At 35.3% G+C, this 16,223-nt stretch overlaps 1 protein-coding gene across 5 annotated transcripts in view; it reads right to left on the bottom strand.

The window, feature by feature from the left end:
• Window positions 1-16,223, bottom strand: part of PPP1R12A (protein phosphatase 1 regulatory subunit 12A) — a 121,941-nt gene that overhangs the window by 31,323 nt on the left and 74,395 nt on the right. For 3 of the 5 annotated variants that reach the window (XM_074827151.1, XM_074827153.1, XM_074827152.1), the window contains exons 5-12: window positions 15,545-15,689; window positions 12,570-12,644; window positions 12,052-12,140; window positions 11,764-11,921; window positions 8,501-8,628; window positions 4,944-5,159; window positions 4,095-4,189; window positions 1,100-1,222 (exon numbers count right to left, since the gene is read on the bottom strand). In XM_074827151.1, the coding sequence (XP_074683252.1) occupies window positions 1,100-1,222; window positions 4,095-4,189; window positions 4,944-5,159; window positions 8,501-8,628; window positions 11,764-11,921; window positions 12,052-12,140; window positions 12,570-12,644; window positions 15,545-15,689 (1,029 nt within the window). Of the gene's footprint in view, window positions 1-1,099; window positions 1,223-4,094; window positions 4,190-4,943; window positions 5,160-5,517; window positions 5,635-8,500; window positions 8,629-11,763; window positions 11,922-12,051; window positions 12,141-12,569; window positions 12,645-15,544; window positions 15,690-16,223 lie in introns of all 5 variants that reach the window. The other 2 variants (XM_074827150.1, XM_074827148.1) reach the window with 1 other exon arrangement.

Below are 16,223 nucleotides of genomic sequence, written 5' to 3'. Positions count from 1 at the left end.
TCCCAGAAAGATTAACCTCCCACTCAGGCTCTTCCCTTGCTCTTCAAGTTGTAAAGAAGATCCAGTGGTTTCCACATTTTTATCCATTGGTTCCAGCTGAACAAATTTTGCAAAAGCTAACATGCAAAGATTCTTCTCATATATCAACTGTTGATATTTTCTATCCAGAACAGGAAATCAGTGCAACACCTTTCCTAAACCTTAAGTTAGGAAAATCAAGGGCTTTTTTTAAAGCAGGTTAACAAAGATGTAAGATGTATTATGCTGCATGCAACAGCCTGACTACGTGCCACTGACAACATCAAGACTAAAAAAAAGGCTAAGCACCCATCACTATGTACATCAGCAGCACATACTAATATGCAGGTTAGCTACCTGAATCTTTGCCTTTCATCTATACATTTTAGGTACTTATTGCTCCACTAATTCCAGTGAAGAACTTCACTCAGCTACATTGAAACTACACAATGGAATAAAGTTAATCATGTATGTATTTGCAGATTATGATTCCTTCTGAGAAAATCCTGCAAGATAGGAACCATGCATATCTGAAAAGTATTTTCATATTAATCATAATTTACTTTGCATTCAAGTTAGTTTTACGTACGTATTCTGTGATGCTGATACTCAATGTGGGTATGGCTATAATCTACTATTATGGAGAGCAGCCCAAGACCTCCGATACTGTCATGCAAAGACCAAAATTCAACAGAGACAGTATTTTTCCCCTTTTCTTTTCAGATACCAAGCAGAATTACTTCTATTTCAACATTTAAAATAGGTGGTTTTGGCTACTGAACTAATCTGGCAAGAGTCAAACGAACCTCAAACTGAAATAAACAATAGGAAAAAGGAAGTATATAATTTTAATTATACAGCAGTTGCTGCAACACTCTAAGCTAGTAAAAATGGTGTAGCTTTAAAATCAGCATGAGCGTTGCATCAACCTAAGTACCTACTTCGCAATTATTATGAACAACATTTCAATATGTCACTGTTCAATTTTAAACTGTCCTTACAAAGTGATTCAGTACTTAATTTGTTTCTTTAAACTTATAAGTTTATTTTGATTAAAAAAAGATAACAGAAAATCCCACACCTTCTTTGATAACTTGTATTTAATGATGTAGGACCTTCATTCAAACTGTTCTTCTTGACATCTTCCTCCCATTTTCTCCTAGTGTAGGAACTGCCACCACGTATTGAGCTAGCAGACAAGTCCCTGTAAAAAAGATTTTAATTTAGCAAATTTGTATTAAACAAGGTTGTCCTTGATGTGAACTGAGAAGAAGTTTCAGATTAAAGATTAAAACCCTAGATAACACACTTAAAGTAAACATAACTGTGCAGAACAGGAATAAAATTACCTTTATGAACAATCATTTCCAAACTCCTGTGAAAAAACACTACATTCATACTAACACATCTAATAGCAAAGTAGCATCAAAAGAAAAACTGCTAAAGAGGATTTAATCAACATGAAATTAATCATCAGCTTTTATCTGTGACCATTGTTGGCTTTGTTTTTCTCAAAAAAGGAACAAGAGGCTTTTCTGCTTGCTCCTGAGATTATCCAGTGCAATAAAGGGAAAACAACTCAGGTTTTTTAGAAATTAATTTCATGGGATTTTTCATTCTTGGATGTTATGAGTTCAAAAGCTGACTATCCTTCAGAACTCACAATACTGTAGACTAGTATAAACAGTTCTGCAGTAGCCATTCCTGAGTGGCCTGCCACGTATCAATAGCTGACACTAGTCATAAGGAATTTTCAGCCTGTTGTTGCAGTTTATAGCAGCAAAAAATACCCTTGCAAAAATCTACTTAGAGAAATTACCCTGAAAATGGATACTGAGATGCAAAAAACTGAATTTCTAATAAAAATGTCAGCTAAAGATTTGAAGTAAAGTTCAGATACAAGGAAGAAAACAATGTCTTTCACAAAATTATACATAAAAGGCAACCAGGAGTGCAAGGGAAAATAAACAACTCTAGAAAATGATCAAACACAGGCCAAGGCAGTGTTATTTCTTACCACCACAGAGAAACACAAATTCTGAAATATCATCTACCACAGAAAGGTCCTGCAGCATGACAAATTCTTTTAAAATTACCGAAGGTTTCACTTTGCCAAGACACTACAGACTTCAGCACTTTTACTCAACTGAAGCTGGATGTCTGAGATTTGTTAATCTAAAGCCCAGCTGGGATTCATCTTGAAGTCTTTTTCATTACTCACAGTAAGAGGTTAGCTGGATTACACTACATCATCAATAAGCTAGACAAGCAGGTGTTCAGACAGGTGAAACAAGAACACAGCATTAAGCTAAGCAACAAGGACAAAGATCTGGGATAAAGGCAGAAACCTTAATAATTTATTATGGTACCTGTAGGTAGACGGTTAAATTCTACATGTAAAGAAGGTCAGACTAAATGTCAAAAATCTCTTATGGCTTTAAATAAGCTGGGTTGTCCACCACATCATACACTAGGCAAAGTACTGGTGCCTAAATAGGATGGCCTAAAAGCAGGCTTCATCTCTGGTACACGAAGGAATACAGAGAGTTCGCAGCTCAACTGTCTGGTCAGCACTGGGACTAATGCGACTGATGACCCCAGTTCACCCAACGCATATGAGGAAAAACATGCTATCGCTGATACCCACCTCTGGAACTGGGTCTGTGAATAAGCCGTGATGGTTAAAGGACACAAATAAACCTCAACACTGAAGCAAACTTTAATCCCTTTGTTACAAGCAATAACAGCTTCTAAGAAATAAAATTGCAACGTAATATTTATCCCAATCTTAAGGTATCATCTAGTTAAGACACTTTTGGAGAACAAGAGCTTTTGAGAAGATCTCAAAAGAATAAAAATTGAAATAATAATCTTACTTATAATCTCTTATAGACAAACAAAAACTGATAAACTCAGCCTCAAAGCATATAGTACCCCAGAGAATGACAAGCACAGAACTCCACAGAAACTCTAAACTGCCCTGTTATAGAAATATAGGTTAAAAAAATTTGGCCAACTAACATGAGAGATGATAACAAACTAAGCTGAACTTCAGGGGAGTGTGAGAGCTGGAATATCCCTGTTTTGAAACACAATTTGTCACCCAGAGACTAAACTTAGGCAACAGTATTCTGCAAGTATAGGAAAAGCCAGTATTTATCTTGTGTTTGTGCTGAAATTAAACATTCTCAAGAGCAGCAACGAAGAAGCTCCTCTTCAGACATAAGAAAATTTATCAGTATTATAGACAATGATTGTAATAGCACATTCTGAGCAATGACAGGATTTTCAGATCAGGTCATCCAACATTCAGCTATCTAGATACAATCCAGGAAAGAAGACATTAGGAAGACTTCTAAGTTTTGTACTACGCATTCTATAACAACTCAAGAAAATGTCCGAGTAGAACCTCAACATAGGAGAGAACTGAAAAATGGGAAGGTTCTAGCAATATAAATATGCCATAGAAATACCTGAAATCCTAACAGGTAAGAAGCCTATGAACCTAAACTTTTTTGATTTTTTATACTGAAAGCTACAGAAGAAATATCAGCAAAGAAAGTAAAAATCTCCAAAAGAAGGTCAACATGCAAAGAAGAAAAAAAGAAGAAATGCTTTTGTAACTTAACTATGATTTTTTGTAAATCATTGATGCTGCATGATATAGTTTTAAGCAAAGACTGAAAGAAACACAGCATTTTATTATTATCAAAAGTAACAATGGAGCCCAGTAGCACCACTCCATGGCTCAAGACAATGCAGTAAAATTCTTTTAGCGCCTGTCAGTAGCTTAAAGTTTACAACTTCATATTTTGTATTTTATTTATTTTCTCCCCCAAGAACACAAGACTCATTGCCCAGTTCTGCTCTTGTCATATAATAATTTGGATTTTAAAAAGGGTTATTATAATTTACAAGATCAAAAATCTTCAGATACTGGATTACCCTACAGATCAGCATAATCCAGAGAGCAGAATAATGCTATAAATTAGCATTGTCTTAAAACCTGTAAGGTTGTCAGCCACTCTAAAATCAAGTAATTTTACATTTAACAGAAATTACAACTTCAGAGTCACCTGTTTTCTTTTTCATCAATGTCAGAGGTACTGGCCAGTCGTCTTGGTATTGTAGGTGCAACATATGCAAGCCGAGTTCCTTTTCCATCTTTCTCCTGAAAGACATGTAGTTTTTATTATTATTACTTATACAGCTAATGGCTGGAAAATCATTATTACGACAACTTCAGCTGTATTTATTGTGACCCGATTATACTAATGAGTTTTAAGCTTTAGTTAAATATCATAAGGACTACAATAGGAAAAGGAAACTGTTTTCATTCTAGTGATGCAAATTATTTGATTTCTCTTTGTTCTGCTTTGGTGAAGTATAATTTCAACACTGATTACCGAAAGCAACCATTTTAGTATTTTTATATAGCATAGCATTATTCTTAATCCTGAAAACATTTAATCATTTTTACTTGAAACAGAACTGCAAGTTCTATGCTGTTCAGTTTCCTGGTTCCAAATTAGTCCTTCACTTTGTTCAGTGTATTCATGTGTAATTATAGAACTAAATTTTTGTAAGTAAAAAAAAGACTCCTTTTTTATGAGTCTTTCAACATCACTCTCCAAGTGATGCCGAAACGATCAAACCTCTGATCGCCCTTAATTCTAAAAACTACTCATAGCATTGCAAATCTCAAAAAGGGAAAGCCCCAGACCTACATACCAGGTCACCAGACAATGAAGGTGCATACTACACTTTTAAAGAGACTACGAAGCAGCTGCATAATTTAATTTTTCAGAATTTTATTACAGAATAGATGTGTAGTACAATCTTACTTCTACAATACATTATAAACATCTATACTAAGTAAGGTAGATCAGCTCCTCAAAATGTTGTTTCACACTGAAAACGATTACCTTTTCTTTGTTGTCCAATGAAGAGGAAAGTCTTGGACTTGAAGCAGAACGCATAACACCTGCAGAGTCCTTTTCTTTCTGAGCTTCTTTGGAAGCAGTAATCTCTGCAAGTGCACCATAACTACCAGTTTTTCTAAGACCTAACCTCCATGAAGCAGGAGATTCATCTTTCCTCTCTTCTTCTTTGGGAGAAACCTTCGTTGTAGATGTTGGAAACTATAAAACACACATAAATGAATTTACATTATTAATTCACGTTACGTGTGACAATTCATGCTCCTTGTGGAGATCTGAGAACACAACTGTTTTTAATAATCACAGACGTATTGGATTCGTAGGGGGGTTGTGGTGAAAGACAACCTACATACTCTTCTCTTAAATTAGTTAATAAGAAACGTAAGACTTGTCAAGGTATACCACTCCTCTAAAAGTTAGCTTAGAAAAACCCACACTTTGTAATACACACTGTGATCATGAGATGCAAACTTAGAAACATGCAAATCCACTATCAACATTTTGATTAAATATGTTATTTTGCAACCTGTACATAAACCTGTGCACACCAGAACCTCACCATAGATTTTTCACCCTTATTGGGCACAAGAACAATGCCAGTTTTGCGCAAGCCCTGCCTCCATGATGCAGGATCTACTGACTCCACCACAGGCATGATAGGAGGAATGAAATCATACTAAAGCCAATTAAGACAAGACAAAGATGAAGATTGAAAGAATGGAAGATAGAAACAAAGGTTGTTTTAAAACCACATTGTTTGTTCCTACATTTATGTTTTGTAGCTCTTCATTACACCACAAAATACTAAAAGGCAGTAAAAGACTTAAAACCTTAGTAACAGATTCTTATTAGACACAACACAGCATGTTTAGCTAATTCAGAGACAGAATTACAGTTTGGATAAAAGAAGACAGCAAAGCCTGTTGACCTAACAGGGTCCATGGCCTAAATCCTCATACGGTTGAGAATACTAGAAGATTCACACTATCTTACCATATTTCATTCTTATCCCTTAATCACATCCCATGCTAGCTGTTACCAAACCCATACCTTCACTCCCAAACTCGCCTTATTTCAGTACCCTCAGTCAGAAAGTAGCATTACTGAATGCCATACAGACTGAAGAAAACCCAAATTGAAGCTTAGTACACAGCATCTGCACCACTTGTGAGCAACATATGGTTTGGCCATCTATGGTGTAAAAGTAGAAGAGTAGCTGCAGGAGCATAGATGGGGGAAACCTGAACAGGCAGGTGCAAGAGTAGGTGCAAGATCACACATACAGTGCTGTTTTACAGTTTAAAGCCTTTTTTTTCATGGATATGAGCTGTAACTGCTTCTCTAGATCACACGTACGTGCTGTTACAAGATGATCAGCCTTGATATAAATGTGCATTTATTTTGTAGTTACATAAGGCCCTGAATTTTTCCAATATATATTATTAGAAAGGTAACTACAGTTTACTTTTAACCTGCACCTTTTACCTTTAAGACCAAAAGATAAGCCATTAATTACCACATAATAAAATTAGAACAAACTATATGCCAGTGTATTAATGCTTTAAAAAATGTTATCATTCAGCTTAAAATCATACTTATTTCTTCTTCTTCTTATAAAAAAGCCCCCCGCCCCCCATACATTGTCATACCAAAAAATTATGTTTATTTGATCACTCAACTCTGGAATACCAAGCCACACCCCAGTTAGCAACAATTTGGTAATGTCCTAATGCTGAACGTCATGTAGCTTAGAAGGCTTTTGCATAATATGAAATAAATTGATTGGAAGAAACAAGCTAGGAAACTTTTGACTTCAAGATGAAGTTCAGACCATTACAAGAAAAATGAAGTGTTTGAAGTGTTAGAATCTCCAGCGTGCAAAGATAATTAAGCGCAGTAAAAAAACTGGGTGGAGAGCACATCAGCTAAACTGCTCAACTGTCACAAATACTTATATTACTGAAGTGATTTCAAACAGTAAAATATATAAAGTAGGCCTATTTCCTTGCAGTAAAATTCACACTATATATTTGAATCCATTCCAGTTAGGCACAGTCAGCAAACCAGCAAATACTCGCAACGTCTTCCCTCCTTCACACATTTGCTACGGTTTTTGTGGAGAACTTGTGGCTCTTGAGTTCTGCACTGCTCCTGAGCAATGCAAATGCAGCTCCCATGCTAGAGCAATTCCTCCAGGAACCAGCAGGAACTGTTTAGATTAATGTCACAAGATCACCCTGGAATCTAGCTGTGTGCCCAGCCACAAAGCTCAGTGAGGAGAAACCGTAGTCATTACTGTTGGTGAGCGATGCCCACATTATTTTGTGATAAATCTTGTGGACATCAGTCACAATTATTTTTGTAAAGCAAAAAAATTATTTTTGTAAAGTAAAAAAAAGGAAGGTTGGCCCAACCCTATTGTAGGGTATCACATTATATGATACAGTTGGGCAACACATTCCCCATATCTGTTACATTAAAGTATACTTTGTAAGATGAATCATCATTAGGTTCTATTGTGAGTATGAAAGTATTATAACTCCAAGAAGCTCCTGGGAGCTAAATACAATACATACTATTCGCCCAGCAGTACATCTCTCTCTCTACTGTGGCTTCAGTATATCATGGCTACCATTTCCCTTGAATACGCTTTTTAGAAGCATCACTAGAGGGTTACGCTTTGATTATGATGTGTACGGAAGAGTTGTAATGATTGACGAAGGAAGTTTTATTGACTTACTATCCAGTTTGCTTTGACATTTTAAAAGTTTGACTCGTATATCACCTTCTGACTATGCACTACTATCTACTGTAATTTTTTCCCCAGGCATACATATCTTCCCTTTGACAAGCAAAACTAAAATTCATTCCAATTAACTTTTCACATCAAGCTGTAAAAAGCTTCCTGCTGCATGCAATATGGTTTTGCTAGGTGTGTCTTTGAGCTGTGCATTGAATAAATCATGTGTCCCAATTCTCTAGCTCTTCCATGAGGTCTTAACTATATTAAAATCAAGGCTGGGACACACAGTACTTTCTACTTCTTATTTCAGGTATCATTTTCAACTTCTGCGCTTAAGCACTAGCTGAGTGCTTCTAAGGACTCCTGAAAGTACTTTAGTCATACCTGCCTCCCTTGCCTTAAGTGCATCACAAATCCAAGAACAGAGAGACACTAGAATTGTAGTTTCTCAATATTTTGGAGGAGTCTGGCATAGAAAAGACATCCAAAGATGAAGTTTAGCTTCAGAAAAACAAGAACTCCACTCACTGTGCAACAGATTTTTGCTTTTTTAAAAGGATCTTCTGTTCAGCTATTTTGTAGTTCTGTATTTTAGATCCCTGTTTTGAATCAAAATGATACAAAATTTTAAAAAATTGAACACAGTTTCTGCAGAAAAACACAACATATTTTAGGAACCTGTGCATATTTTCATCAATTTACTGGATAACCCAATCCACTTTTTATACAAGAATCAAAAAACGTATGCTTACACATAAGAACAGAAATCTAAAATCACAAGAAAGGTATTTTATTTTACCTTCTTAACAGGTGATGTAGGCGCCCCTTGGCTACCAGCTACTGAAGGCACTGTCACAGCTACTGATGCTGATTGTGTACTTGTGGTATTTGCATTATTAGTTACCGCTGCCAAGGTTTTGGTCTTATCTGCAAAATATTTACAAGATTTTAATATTCATTTTTTATTCAGAATTTATTCACTTTTACAAAACAGAGTTGAATTTCGTTTGAACAGCATTTAATTATCCATTTCTCAGTGTTTTCCCCCTCACTCCCAAACTGTATCTTAGTTAGGTTGACCTTTTCTCCATAATGGTCATGCATGTGACATTTTTTTTCATTATTCAGCAAGTGTTAAACACTCAGAGATGCAGAGATAGAACCACAGAATCATTCAGGTTGAAAGTGACCTTGGGAGGTCACCTAATTCAACCTCCTGCTCATAGCAGGGTCAAACTGCCCAGGGCTTTGATGAATCAGGTCTTGAAAACATCTACAGACAGATTCCACTGCCTCCCCAAACAGCCAATATTTTAGTAGATGGCTATTGACCATAAAAATTCAACAGTAGGAGGGGTATGTTGGCATATAATAGTTAATTTGAACTACAGAAGATGCTAATTCAAAGTAAAACATTTATTCTCAGATAACTGTGCATGTTGAGTACAAAAAACTAACTGCACAGACAACCCAGCCAGGGATTCCAGTCATCAGAATGAGCCAAAGCAGGGACTTGCCTTCCAGAGGACTTCCAGGGACTTTCCATTTGCTTCATTCATTCTTTGTCCCTTGGTTTTCCTACCTAAGTTTCACTGTCTACCTACTTAACACTCTTCTGTTTCGTCCTTCCTGCCCACATTTCTTTCTCTGTCCTTCGTCTGTGTACCTTAACCCCTCTTACACAAACATACAGAAAATATCATGGTTGTAATACAATTGCTGTCACTGTGCTTGCTTGAGCTTCATACTCTTACACCTCACTTCTATTTCGCCTATTCAAATTGCACATTCTTTGGAGTGGGATGCTACATCCTATCTGTGCAGTATGGAGCAACATGGGTTTCAGTCCCCATTGCTTTTGGCCCTACTATAAACATACCTTTATGTCTACACTACCCATACAGCATAGAGCAGTTAATTTAGAAAGCACGCAATGTTTTCATACAGTGTTCTCACATCTAACATTCAAATTCAACAAAGTACCAATCTGTGATCAGAAATCAGATAATTAATGGTATTGCTGTTACACACTTGCTTTAGTTATGGACAAAGTTGAACAGATGCTTTGAATAATTACTTAAGCAGTAAACAAATACAAATATAAAGAAACCCAGCTTACATGACTAACTGCACTTAATGGAAAGTTCTTTTAAACACAAGTGAAAATAAATGGTGGTAAACTTCTAGGTCATGGTGATAAAAAGTTCAACAGGGTAATGCGGACTGACAGTACAATTTGAGATGATGCACAAGCAGATCTGCTGGAAATTTGCAAATAAGTAATAGAACTTTAAAATATACAGAAAAAGTTATCAGGAGTAAAAGCATGGAGGGAGAAAAATGGATTTTTCACAATTCTGAAATTATTTCAAGCTTCATATTTCCCTTCTTGGTCTTACAGATGGAAATGTATTTATTTTTAAACTGTATTCTCACATAATCAGTGAAACAGAATGTAAGTTTTAGGAAAACATTTCAAATATCCCAATGGATTAGAAATCAGAGTTAACAGTACTTCAGAATATTGAACACTGTTAAAATATTTTACAACCATAATGCTCCTTACAATCTTAAAATTTTTCACTAGACAACTACCTTAGGCTGAATAATGGGAAAAAAGGGAAAGTATAGGCTTGGAATTTAGAGATGCAGTGCTACAGAGAAAAGCTTAAGTCTAGCTTGCCAAATAAAGTATGATAAAGACTTGTTGATATTAAAAACTCCAAAGTTTACAGAAATTAATTCTTGTGTCACGGTCAAATTTTCCTGGCACAAACCATCTTCTGTTAATGAAGAGAACACAGTTACCAGAGTCATAAAGTTCAGGAGACATTACAGTTAGCTCAGTGACTGAGAAATTACTACGTTATACATGACAAGTGTTTTGAGTTTATCAAAGCTTAGTCTCTGTAAATAAGTGATGCAAGTATACTAAAGTGAAAGACTAATTACAGAGCTTGACAGACTTTTTTCCAACTTAACACTGAAATTCTAGTTTATTTCAAAATACAAAAATAACTAAACCACAACAGACAGTTTGGTTTTGCAACTTATTTTTATTTCGGCCTACATTAAATATTTATGATATAATAGTTAGCTCTAAAATCCCTCCTTAGTCTAATCCTTTCAGGTTAAAAAATCAGAAAGAATGTTTTAAAATGAGAACTGACAGCTCACCAAAAAGGGTTACTTATTTTAAAAAGTGTAAGTATAAAATATTAACAAGGTATTTCTAGTGACATCATCGTCTATGTACTGTATTCCTGCACTGTGGTTCTAGAATTCTTTATTAAGATTGAACATACATCTTTAAACACTGACTGCCTGACATGTGCTTTCTGATTTGAAAGAAAAAGATGCTATGGTGTTCTTACATCACTACTTGAAGACTCTAATTGTTCAAGAAAAAACGCCACATAAATTCCACGGAAGAGAGAAGTACAGAGTAACGAGTTTCTTTGCATACAACTCCAAACTTTTCAAAGAACATTCCTCTTGAAATGAGGTTGCACATGAAGTAACTGTTAACATTAAAATAGTACCTTAAAAGTTTATTTCAGTACACACTGAAAATACATGCACCATTGCTTTACGAATATCCAAGCCAAGATTGCCAGATTAATTGGTAATTACTTCAGAATGGCAAGAACAAATGAGAATGTTTGCACTTCTGCTGTTTCAACCTCTATGTCAGCTCCACAACCAAACACTGCTATGAAGCCTTCATTTTTGATCTGAAGTTCTAACTTCTTCAATGTTTTCTGATGTGTTACTTAAGGTTTATATTATTCCAACTGTTTAATTAAAAGTATAAATTGTTAAGGAGCCAATCAAATAAGTAGGTTAATAGCTTTAACCTAAATAGCCACCAGTAAAGATATGTTTGATATCTCTGTTATGACTTGACTTTAGACATATATAAACTTGCTTTAAAATGACTGGAAGCCTAGTGAAATGCAGAATAATTGAAACTTAAGATAGTTAAGTCTGTACCATGTGACATTAAATAAGTAAATGTATAAAGTAAAAACTTAAAGAAAGACAATACTGCAAATAATGTACCTGTCTCTGCTTCAGATTCTGAGTCATCATCCTCTTCCTCTTCACTAGAACAACTGGATTCATCCTTCTTTCCCTCTTCTTCCTCATCCGCTTTTTCTTGCTCCAAAGACTCTATACTAGATGCATTCTTTTCTTGCTCCATAATCAGTGTCTCCTTACTGAGTTTGAAAAGAAAAATACTTACTAATTCCTGAAAAATTTACTAAAGCCTGTCAAGTAGGGCTTTGTGACAGCTTTCAAAGTTATCTTTTTTTACTAAGAGCTTACCATCTTTCCTAGTATACTTACTTTTTGAATGTTTTCTGTGTCTGATTATTATCCATGTTGGCTGTGGATTCAATTAGGGGAGATTTCTTTTCCCGTTTTTCACTATGAAGCTTCAAAACATATAGAAAGATGCAGTTAAATTGATAGAATAGTATCAGTGTGACAAAATTACAAATAGAGGGAAATCTTCTCTAACTACTATAAACACTAGAATGTGTATAAGCTTTCAAAGTGTTAAAGTTCAAAATTCTAAAATCTCAGAAACTGTTATTCCAAGTAAGATGCTCATTTTCAATGCTTCAGATCATGAAGTGCCCACTGGACAAGTAGATGAGTACCTTGTTTCTTCCAAGGCTTTCTGGTCACCATAACTGATCAAGTAAGGGCATAAAAGCTCTTTTGAGATGACTGTGACATTACTTGAACTGAAGACCCAAATCAAACCTTTGTTATTCATATATACACTGCTCTGAGCTGTACAGCATAATCATATGCATAATAAACATATATATATTTCTCTTTACATGGAAAAGGCCTACCAGATTCTGCTTCTTTTGTAATTCTTCTAAATATCCTAGAATATCTTCATCTGCCACATCAAATGCTGTCTGCCCCTGGAGAAGGGGAAGAAGTAAAACACCATAATTGTACAGCAGAATTTAAATATAACAGATTACAATACCTTATCACATGATGATGTAGGTAAGGGGCACGTTCAGAGAGAGAAATTAGAAAGTATAAGCCAAGCTCTATTACAAACTGTTAGTCTGTCAGTAGTTGAAAACAATACTGCAATATTACTTTTTCTGTGTAACTGAAACAGAAACATCTATACCTGATGAGTAAACACATTTAAGAGACAAAAACATGACTTCAAAAAAATTTTGCTGTCATGTGAAGGAAAAAAAACTACCAGGAACAGCAGATTGAAAGAATATGATTCTCACATATGAGTTACAAACAACTCTTCCAATAGCAGTTGTATGGATGGATCCTGAGCAGTTCAGTATCCTGTCCACCTTAAAACTACCATACACAGCTTGATTTTTTAAATGCTTAAATTATTTAAGCAAGCTAATATTAAACTAGTCATGCTTTCACATTTTTAGAGTAAAACTGTATTTTATATTTTACATTCCATTTTAGAAAAGATCTGCTAGAACCATTTGTTCTTATCCCCCCCTTAGTGTATCATTTCCATGGGACATGCACTTGAATAAACAGATCATCATGTGATTCATTAACACAGAGTAATGCTGTCAGCTGGAATTTCTTCGGTTTGCCATATCTTACATCTACATAGTCACTGCAATTCTCGACTTGACCAGATGCCCACAGGATGTCAGATTCTATCTTTAAGGTCTGAATTGGTAAAGATTTCAAAAATTTCCCTTCTTCATCTCTACTTGAAGATGAGAAGGGCTGAAGCTCACACAGTTTCACATAGGAAGCCAACTTACTTTGATACTGCAATGCAATGTTTTGTATTTGGAAGTTTGAATTCAAATACAAGAAGGCTGAAATCTAGGCAAAGTCTTAGATCCACTGGTATAAATGCAGCTGCATCAACATGCTGGGTGGACATACTGAAATGTTGGGAGGATCATGACAAGATCAGTCAAGCAAGTAATTCTGTACAATTACCAGCAATAAAGACAGCTGTCATTTAAAAGTGGTCACAGCAGCTCATAAAGATAATTAAAGGTGTTCATATTTGTCTCTGCATATTTCAATTTCTTGAAATGTTAACTGAAGGCAAACATATTCCTAATTACACTGTGATGGCTACCTTAATTGGTTAGAAAGGATGGACCTTCAAACAACTGATTTTCATATCCATAAAACTTCTGACCATACAGCAGAAGCATGTGCACCTTTCAACAACCATTACCCAAAACTGCCTGATGTCCTCTGACATTTGAACTATTCCATTTTGTATAACACAGCACTAACCTGGAAACTAAACAACAAAATCATCTCAAGTTTATATTTTCATTATGACTACAGTTTTTAATCTGGCCTTCTATTTTTAGGTAGCTATTAAGTGGGTTTATTTCAAAAAAGTATGAGTTAGACCTACCTTGACCACAAAAAAATCACTTTGCAAAAAACTGTTGCAGTTGGAAGGCTGTATCTAAACCCAATACATAAATGTTAATAACCGAAGTCAAGTGCCTAAACAATAATGGCAGTTCTCTGAGATGCTAAGCACCTACAACTGAAACCAAACCCAGGAGTTTTCAGCCTTCATATCTCCACAAGCAAAAATGCTTACTAGCTTAAGAACACAACAGGCAAAACTTTCCTAGCTTGCACAGACAAGGCCATACACCAAATAAAACAGCTTATATCCCTCTGTACCTTCTTTATTCTTATTCTTGCCCCAGTTGAGTTGAACATATTTTCATGAGACTGCTCTCTGGAATACCATCCTCCACATTTTCACAGCCCCAGTAAAAAGTCTAACAGACAACTTGATAAACTGGCTTCAATTAATTGCATCAGCTTGTGATTACCTGATACAAAATACAGTTATACAGCTGATATTCAGAAGTTCCATAAGCATTATACAGAAACAGAGTTGAAGCTATTTGAAATTTAATTTCAGATTTCATTGACTTTATTATAAGCAACATCAATTTCTAAGGAAGAAAAAGTCGACAAACACTAAGAATGTTAAGCAGGAGTAGTTTTGTCCTTATACAGAGTAAATACTTACTAGTTCATGATCTGTGTCTGAATGTTTCCCTAACCTATTTTAAAAAGTTTATGAAAAAATTAAATGAAGAATCCATCTTAAAACTTGGGCAGGTAATTTACATATACAGTATTGACAGAAATTGGAAGCAGATCAGAATCGATCTGCAAAATGTACTGCAAAGAGCTTCAGCACTTACACAGTTGAACAAAAAGTTTTGGATCCCTGTGATGCCTATGTGAATCATGAATATATTTATATCTGTTGGGAGCAAGATCTTGCAAAGCCAGCAAGCTACGCAGGCCTTTGCATAAGTCGAGGAAATACAGCTTAGGAAGCATTCAAGTTATGTATAGGGAGTCCAGAGATGCCTACAAGTTTCTTCCAGCACACTCAAACCAGCATATACTGATAACTCTTCAGTATGCCAACACAAGCTGATTTTAAGAGTTAAAACACTACCCAAAGGCATCATCGTTGTCTTCAGTGATCAAATGAAAACCTGTATGCAAGCCATCAAGTCACTAATTTTGTATCTCTAAAATGTCAGTAAACCCATTTTATTTTGAGTTTCCGTGTCAAAGATTACATGGATCGTTTAATGTAGAACTAGGCATAAAGTGGGCTTAGAAATTAATTTAGACAATTAGAGAATTTAGTTTTGAACACAAACATGCTGTTTTGACAAAACATGCATTATATAAAGCTCCACGTAAAGTAAACAGCAGTTTATCATCACTTTTCTTACCCTGGCTTCTAAAGTCACTTTAGAGACCAGAACTTTGTATCTTGACAAGGATTACATAAAAATCCTACCACTTTGTTGACAGCCTCCATATCACATAGGTTTTCCACTAAAATGCGACATGCTTCTTCTTTACCCCAGTGAGCAGCAGCATGAAGTGGTGTCCAGCCATCATAATCTTTAATATTTACATCGTAGCGAGCCTGTATTAAAAGCCTAAAGAAATTAGAAGAATTAGATCTTGACACTGCTGACAGGGATAAATAAACTGTTGTAAAATTGTAAAATTACTCTACAATAATATCCTTCTTCCTTTTTATCATACATACTTTAGTTGGACTATTGGCAATTGATTAATTTTATTTCCTCACAGAAACATTTGCCTTTTCATTGTTCAGTAGGTATATATATTTTTATGGAAAATTCAAGAAAAATAGCCTTTTCCATTTTCTTCTTTACTCATATCCTCTTCAAAGTCCTACACAGTTATATATTTTTCTATATATATGCAGTAATAGAGAAAACCCCTTTTAAGGAAAGGAGAGCTGTAAAATGTCAAAATTGTTAGATACAGTGTTCTTATCTAGTAAATTATTAAAACCTCCTCCTATTGTATTATGAGTTGTTTGAAACTTTCATCTCCTCCTGTCGTTAACATTTCATGTTGTAAAAGTCCAGTGTTTTTGTGCTTCAATTGCTTTCTGAGATGGAGCACAGCTCCTCAAATAGAGAATCTGCTTTTCAGCCTGC

The sequence above is a fragment of the Strix aluco genome, chromosome 5 (genome assembly GCF_031877795.1).
Source record: "Strix aluco isolate bStrAlu1 chromosome 5, bStrAlu1.hap1, whole genome shotgun sequence".
NCBI lineage: Eukaryota > Metazoa > Chordata > Aves > Strigiformes > Strigidae > Strix > Strix aluco.
The sequence above is the reverse complement of the archived record's forward strand: the minus strand, read 5'-3'. Positions and strand labels throughout refer to the sequence as shown.